This window comes from Sitophilus oryzae, unplaced genomic scaffold, assembly GCF_002938485.1.
Source record: "Sitophilus oryzae breed Bouriz unplaced genomic scaffold, Soryzae_2.0 scaffold_813_pilon_pilon, whole genome shotgun sequence".
Lineage (NCBI taxonomy): Eukaryota > Metazoa > Arthropoda > Insecta > Coleoptera > Curculionidae > Sitophilus > Sitophilus oryzae.
Genome location: NW_022147432.1, coordinates 5,991,377 through 5,999,987, shown reverse-complemented (window position 1 = coordinate 5,999,987; position 8,611 = coordinate 5,991,377). Strand labels below are relative to the sequence as shown.

At 31.2% G+C, this 8,611-nt stretch overlaps 1 protein-coding gene across 1 annotated transcript in view; it reads left to right on the top strand.

The window, feature by feature from the left end:
- Nucleotides 1-7,339, top strand: part of LOC115889434 — a 20,654-nt gene extending 13,315 nt beyond the window's left edge. Inside the window, exons 3-5 of the mRNA XM_030909422.1 lie at nucleotides 4,036-4,288; nucleotides 4,788-4,931; nucleotides 7,135-7,339. Coding sequence (XP_030765282.1) covers nucleotides 4,036-4,288; nucleotides 4,788-4,931; nucleotides 7,135-7,220 — 483 coding nt within the window. The 3' untranslated portion in view covers nucleotides 7,221-7,339. The remainder of the gene's footprint in view (nucleotides 1-4,035; nucleotides 4,289-4,787; nucleotides 4,932-7,134) is intronic.
- The last annotated feature ends 1,272 nt before the right edge of the window (nucleotides 7,340-8,611 follow it).

The window sequence follows — 8,611 nt, the reverse complement described above, 5'->3', positions numbered from 1 at the left end:
TTGGTGTACTTCGTTCAGTTACATTATTGCTTCTATCACTGAATGGAAAATACAAAAAATATTCTTTATTCAATGTATTCTGTTAACTGTGCCCAAACCTTTTAATACATTAAACCATAATTTAAAGCACAAGTTTTTAAATTTAAGAGTGCCGAGAGTTTATGATTGTTTCAATTCCTATTGAAAAGCTCCTATCTAAAATAAAAGCTTCTTCATGGCTTCTTCTAAAACGATATAATTATGTCCTTGTTTACGTGCGGTTTGTATTTCTTTTATTTTATCAGTTGCAATCAATAATTATTTAGATAAAAGAAGAAAATTAATTTTAGTGTTCGGCAGGTGTTTGGTGAAATTTGGGTGAGATGGAAATGAACCAAATAATAGTAGTATTCTTTCGTTCTGAACGAAATGAAAATTTTCACTTAAACTGATTTATTCCTACGTGGTATAGGAAATAACAATGATTTCTGGATTTTTCTATATCGGATCGTTCCTTTCTTTGTCAATTCCCTTTATAAATCAGTTCAAGTGAAAATTTTCAGTTCGTTCCAAACCAAACGAAAGAATACTACTAATAGTACTATACTAATTACTAATATTCGTATTCGTCCATAAGAGGTTATGATTTATGTTCATTTGTAATTCGGCTACCACAGATATAATATAAAATACTACTAATTTTTATCTCGATTATATTGAAAAAGATAATTCGAATTAGTTAGTTTTAATTTACGATCGAATTAGTCGTATTATTTAATTCGAATTTTCCCAACACTAAACAAAAGTATTGATTATACTCTTATAGCCATAGAATATAACCTGACCAACCCTGTAGCAAAGCCTGTAGACAGCTTAATGAGCTTAATGAAGAATCAAATGTATTAAAGAGATAAAAGTTGGATTGGTACATTTTTTCCATGCGGTATTGCCAGATTTTGCATCAAAATTGCAAACCACACAAGTAGGCATTTACGAAAAATGCTGCATCTAGGGTTGGAACTTATTTTTCACAATTAGCTACTCATTTTACTATAGCTGTAATAGTTTATATTTAACTTAGATATGTTATCTTCATTTTAGTAGTATACATGAAAGTTTTTAAAATAGTTTATTTTTTTCTAATTTATTTAAGGCTAAGATAATAATATACCAGGTTGACAAGAGAAGGGTCTTGGGTCGGCGTTTACCTACATGTTTAGAAGTAAATCGCTATGACGACTTTATATGTCGAGGAGAGAAAACTGTGAAGTTTATTACCTAACTATGCATATATCTGCCTACATATGTAAAAACTATATTATGCCGCTGTTTATTTTATTTTGCAACAAAAAAAAAAGACCAAAATATGAACACCAGCAACCAAAACAGGAATTATTAAATGAATATTTTATAAGTTAATGATGAGGTTTATGAATATTTAAAGTCTGTTGGAAAGTGGCCATTTTGTGTTGGTACACAATTTATTTATGATGTTATGCCGGGTCCAGACTAAGGCGACAAAAAACACGATTTTGAGACAAAAACAAGGCAAACTTGCGACAAATGGTCCATACCGCAAGGACAAAAGTACAAAGTTCAGTTGTTGCGAATGAGTTTTATGTATGATTTCACACACAGAGAAAGAGAGGGGGAGAGAGGGAGAGAGGGAGAGAGAGAGAGGTATGGTTACCAGATCTAGACGAAAAAGAGGAATAAAACACAGACAATAATTAATTTTCTTGCGCATTTACCATAATACGGGATTTTTTGTTTTAATTACATCTTAGAGAATTTTGCTAAAAAACTCTATAATATAGTATATAAAAGCACACCATTTTAAAAGATTTTCAACAAAATTATAAAATGGGGTATAAAAAATAACAAACTAAAACTAAAGTTGTGTCATATAGCATTGTGCTATAAATCATAATGCTAGATAATAAAAAGAAAAAAAAACAAGTCTTAAACAGCATAATGAAAATTACTGTGAGAAGAGCGAGGGGGGATTTTTTTTGGCGTTCTTTTGTCGCCTCGTTCGATTTTGTTTTGTTTTGAGTTATTTCCAAAACGTGGCGGTATCTGTTTCGAATCAAAGGGTTTTTTCTCATAAATCTCAGTGAAATAAGTAAACCTAGACGTTTCTAAAATAGCTGTTGTTACGATGATATTTCATTAATTACATGTCGTTTTATGTTATATTGATCTATATTCCACATTCCACAGAATTAATATTTCAACACGCGTTTGTTATATGTATAGTAGATATTTAGGAATAAAACTTTTCACTTAAACTGCAGAAATAGAATTACAATATTTTTATGATTTAATTTTATTATAATAAATTAGTATATAAAATTGTATATGATATGTTTGTTTACGGCCTTAATTGATTAATATAAGAATAGTATTGCTTGATGAGTATTACTGGTACTCAATCAGATGTACTTACTCATCATGATGATGAGTATTGATTGATGAGTAATACTGGTAACATTATCAATATATAATATCCGCTTGGGAAAATTATTATTTGACGCGATATCAACAAAAGTATGGTCCACGGCATTATTTAAAATCAGTGTTTTTTTATTGTTCATAAGAGAAATCTGTAAAGCATACTTTTATTAAGCACCCAGCATGGTTTGATATACATCCATTCAACTAGTATTGATTATGCAGGGATTTAGACAATTAAAACTAAGAAAACAAAACCAAATTTGTAAAATAAACTTTGCTACAGACTACAGTATAACTGTTACTTTACCATAACCAGAAATAATAAATAATTAGACGATTTTTTAAACAATTTTGTGTATATTTTGTTCATGGATTATAAGCCGATAATTGGTAGACCGCTAGTTAGTCACTGTTTTATATTTTTTATATATCGCTGTGAATTAATAATATTAGACAATGATTAAAATTAAATATTCTTTTGTAAATATCATTATTCTGTTTTCATATCAGTTTTTTCATGTTTACTTATTTTTCTGAAGCCAAAACAACGTTTGACCCTGATTGCCTCGTGCTATTTCACAAAATAGAACGATAAATATAATCCCGTGTTATAAAAATTAGTTCCCACGTTTCCTGAAATTGATCGAGACGCGCCTAGATTAACAATAAAAAACAAACAACCAATCACGGCTGGTCTCGATCAATTTCAGAAAACGTGGGAACTAATTTTTATAACACGGCCTTATATTTATCGTACTATTTCCAGAAATATTTCGGGGATAGTGTAGCGGTTGTTTTACAAATGGACTTCTATCAAAAAGTACTAACACTAACACACAAAACTATTCTAAACATACAAAATTATTTTTAATTAGATAAGGCAAACAAAATATATATTATTATTTAACAAACTATATTTAATAATTATGTCGAAGTAGAAGGTGTACTCCATGTACTTGCTTCAATTTCAACCTGTTCATATTTCGCCGATACACTAATTTTTTTAAGTAAATCTTTTTTTGTTAACAAGTACTTTTGTTACACAGTATATAACTGTGAGCAGGTAAATTATTTTAAATTAAACTGCGTTTCCAATATCGCCTTAACAGACGTTACGGAAAGTCTGTTTCTCTCATCTGTCCATTGGTCACCGATTAATGAAAAAATTGTCTCAGAATGCTTTATGTGATGGTAATGCGAAAAAAATTGACATCGTTTGAGAAACTCGCTATGGATTTCCTCATTGGAAACGGTAGAAAAGTATATCAACCATTTTTGATAGGAGAGTAATTTATGGAAAGATTTTTCGTTGTAGTGATAAATATGTACTCTATAGAGGCCAATAGCCGTAAATCCAAAAATCAAAGGTAACAAAAAGAATTATATCACCTCATTTTACGCATAAAATTTATGCATAAAAATATTTTTGCTACATGTTATTCTTATATAATTCAAATAAAATATTGAATCGATAATCGACACCAGTATTTTTTTTGATACCAAATGAGCATTGAAAGAAATTATCTAACTAAATGTATTTAGTACCAAAAAAAATTATCCATACTTTACTTGTATTTACTCTTATTGAATTATACCTAGGACGAGGCAATGATAAGGAACGGAAACTTGGATCTGGACATAATCCAGATGCCTCAGGAGATCCCTAGTCTGTTTCAAAACGTGGATTTGCCTTTTGTGGATTGCGATTCATCCCAATGTTCTAATCCATCGCCACATGGAGTCGGTGCTTCGGTAGTCAGACGCAGGCAGTCCCCAGTGATGACAGTACCCTCGACAAGTACCTCGATGCCAAAGGGAATTCCGGGTGATCTGCATCCTTATAAGTATAAAAGTAAGTGATATTTCTGTATTGTTGAATTATTCTTATACATGTAGATGTAACCGAGTCTAAAACTAAAACTGTGAAACTAGTACAAGTATAACAACTTGTACTGGTGAGCCACCAGACTTCTGTTTCTAAATGTTAAGTATTTTTTTATTTCTTGTAAATATAATTTGTAGTTTGTTCGTCTACTAATTTCTACTAGCCTAGGTAAGTGTGGATGCCATATTTTCTATGATGTAAGGCACTATTTAAGTTGCTGTGAATTTATGATCACATAGATATTCAGAATGTGGGTAACATGGTAGAACGTCGAAGAATGAACTTGCATCACTAAAAAGTTTTATATAATTTCGTCTTTAATTCGGAAATAATATAACATTTTCAAAATTTTGAATTAGATTAGTTTTTGAGAGTGACTTTTGTTTACTTTAATTTATGTTGATTTCGATATTTTTTTGTGATTTTTGAATTTAATGAGAGTTTAAAACTTGAATTTTGATTTCAGCTCACCAAAACGCCGACCTGTTCCAGGACTGTCAAAAATTGCTGGACAAGTTCAACTACCCCTGGGAGTTGATGCCTTTGATGTACACCATCCTGAAGGACGCTAAAGGAGACTTGGATGAAGCTTCCCGAAGGATAGACGAAGGTATGTATAGACACTAATTCAGGTTTTAATGGCGGATCGCCTGACTCCTGATTAAATAGGCGTATTAAGGTAAACATTACGTTTTATTAAGGTGCTTAAATAATTATGTAAAGTAGCCTTTTAAGTATGATAAAAAAAATAGAATAATAATAGGAGCACCTTCATGTTGTGGTCTGAATTTCGAGAGTTTACCTTTGTATGTTTATTTGAATTTTGTAAATTGTATTTATTTGTTATAAATATTGATAATAAAAAGTTTTTTAATAATAATATATGATTATATATTAGATTTGTGCATTTGACGGAAATGTAATTCAAACATATATATTGTTGCGGACCCGTGTGGACTCGACCTAACCTAACTATATGTCCCGCCCTCAGATGACCTTAACATCGCATTAAAGAATAGACACCTTAATGATTCATTCGTTCGAGAAGAATCGAGTCCCACTGGAATGGACTAGTACATATATATATATATATATCGATGTCATTTCAATGGCTACAGTGCTCCTTTTTGTGTATGACGTGATATTGAAATAATAATTATGATTTTTAATGTATTTTAAGTTAAAAAAAAAATCAATTTCTGTTAATCTAGGCAAAAAGGCAGTTAACGAATACTCCAGAATAAACAATTTGAATACGTATGGTGGCGTATAACTGCGTCACACATCGGCACCGTCGATATCACCGAAATAACAAGGCCGACAGCTTTCTCGTGACGTCATCAACTGGAGGTATGAACTAAATTTTAAAAGCATTATAATAAACTTGATACTGTACTTGGGTACCAATATCCTCCGGTTATGTGCTAGGAAGTAAATTTTCATGCATATTTTCATCGATAGGTTAGGTTAGGAATAATGTTTCTGAATAATGGTCTAGTAGGTAAAGCATTTAGCTCATTTGCTAGCTCAGAATTGCAATTATTAGAGTTAAGCAACTCGCATTTTCATTGGAGGACATTGTCATATTCATTTCAAACCATCAATCAACGAGAATATTCTCATAATTTAACAAAATTACTGTAAACCACTATAAATACAGCCAGTTTTTGTCACCCTTACTATGTTTCAATGCAGATAGTATTTCTTCAAAGGTGAAAGGTTGGAAGGATATAGTAATATCGATTATTGGTATAGGAAGAGTCTAATAAAACAAAAATATTAAACGAAATCCTGTTCGTCTATTACAAAGTACAGGCTGTTTTATTTGAAGAAAAATACAGTATTTAGGATGCATAGTACATCCTGTATATACCTAATAACATTGCAAATTTTAGTAGGCTGAACTTTCAAGAATACATTATTATACAATACTTTCGATTAAAAAGAGTAACAAAAATTTCGATTTGAAAATTGGAGAGATTTTTAAAGGTAAATTTACAGTTGAGTGTAAACCTTTGGTGTTAGAACAGCAAAATAAAACACTAATTTACCACAATACACCAAAACACTTTACTTTTGCACTGGACGCACGTTTCGCTAACTATGTTAGCATCATCAGCAGATGATTAAAACTGGAAGGAATATGACTATATAAACTGGAAAGAATAGGAAGCCATTGAGTGGGACTTGATTTAATCGTTCCTTTTATTGTTCAATTAGACGTCTACTTTTCCTGTTGGAGAAACATTGAGCCACACCCGAGCACAGTACTCAGCATCAGTTCTAACCATCGTACATAACCTCAATTCTAACCCACTGCATTTCTTTTTTTTTAATCATCTGCTGATGATACTAACATGGTTAGAGAAACGCGCGTTCAGTGCAAAAGTATAGTGTTTTGGTGTATTGTGGTGAATTAGTGTTATAGGTAAATTTAGTTTAAAATGGCCATTGAGATGATAAAATGTATAGATTTTAATTTTAGCAATTTTTTATAACGTAAGATGTTAACGTTAGGCCTTTAGTGATTTTTTTATAACGTGTTCCTGGGGTCGAAATATACCACTCCTGAAAATATTTGCACTTTTTTAAGACCCATCCTGTATATCCATATGGGAAGAATGTAATGTAATTGTTTTTTTTTGTGTTAACTCTACATAAGCAAATAACTTTATAGGGAAGCGCCCAGTCGAAAAATTTTATACAAAAAACTGTAGTATCTTTAAAAAAAATCTTCACATTGTTAAATTATATATTTTTGCTCTTACATTGTTTTTGATTAACAAAATTTATTCTTTTTTTTGCACGTGTAGAAACGAAGATTACTCAAGATAGAAGGGCAATTCCAGCGAGACGTCCATCCAGTCTGCCAATTTGTCTGTTAAATTCAACTTTTTAATTTAAGTAAAAGAAACAACAACAAGAAGAAGGTGTATAGAAAATTCAGAAGAAACACACGATTTCATTTTAAGGGAGACTGTAAACAGAAACAGATATTATAAACAACGTTCGCTAGTATATATCTAGTATCATCTAACTTTTAGGAACCTCCATGGTATTTTTTATAGATTTACTTAATTTGAACTTTAAAAAATACAAGTAATGTTTAAGGTATTATTTATTGACTGCATTTACTTGTTTATAATAGAACAAAGAAATCTGAATATTCTATGACGTTTAAGATAAGAAACATAGGGTTCTAGGTTCTAGATATACCAAGGAAGTGATTCTAATGGCACTAAAATACTCCTAAATTTTAATACGTGAATGTCCAAAAAGTTAGACGTTGCCGTCAGAAATAATTTAGATTGTATATGTTACGGCAAAGATAATTCTTATAATAATCTTTGGTTACGGTTAAAGTCCGATGTCCGGTTAATGTCGACATTAATAGGTTAATTTGTGGGTTTAATTCTTAGATTATTTTAGGCGTATCTTTTAATTTTCTTGCAATTTTTATAATCGAATTATGATTGATATGATAATCCTATCACTAATCCAAACAAGCAAAATAGTCAAACGCACGCACCTACACCAATTAAATTTCTTGTATCATAAAATAAAGGGCACCAGACGCTCTAAATTATAACTAATAATAATGACCTGATATTATTTTGAATCATAAACACACTGTTATCGGTCATAATAAACGATGTATGTATTAGATAACTAAGGACTAGTAACATATTAGTCTGTTATGTTTACTATGGTAAAACATCAAGGCCTTCGGGGAACCTCTAAAATATTTTTCATTTAGTTGGGATTTTAACACGTTATTTTGTGTCACAATAGACAACTTTTGCACACTTCTTCGTTACGTGCCGTCTCTTTCGTGGAGGTTGGCGATCACATTGGCAAAATCTTCACGATTCTCGGCTTTCCTTATGAGTTCTTCAAATGTTAGGTGAGTCCAGTTTCTGATGTTTCTCAACCAAGATAGTTTATTCCTGCCGAGACCTCTCTTTCCTTCATGTCTTTCTTATTTTTATTATATTGAGCAATTCTCTTTCTCTGCCTATTCTGTTGTAGACTTCTGTATTTGTGATATGAGCTGTCTATGGAATTTTAAGCATTCTTCGATATATCCATGTTTCGAACGATTCGAGGCGATTCATCTCTTGAACTTTCAGTGTCCATGTTTCTGCTCCATATAATAGAATTGACCAAACATAACACTAACGAGCCTAGTTCTTAACTCAAGGTCCAATCTGGGGTTCTGGAAGACGTTCTTCATTTTTAAAAATGCATTTCTCGCTTGTTCTATTCTAGTTTTTATTTCCACGTCGTTGT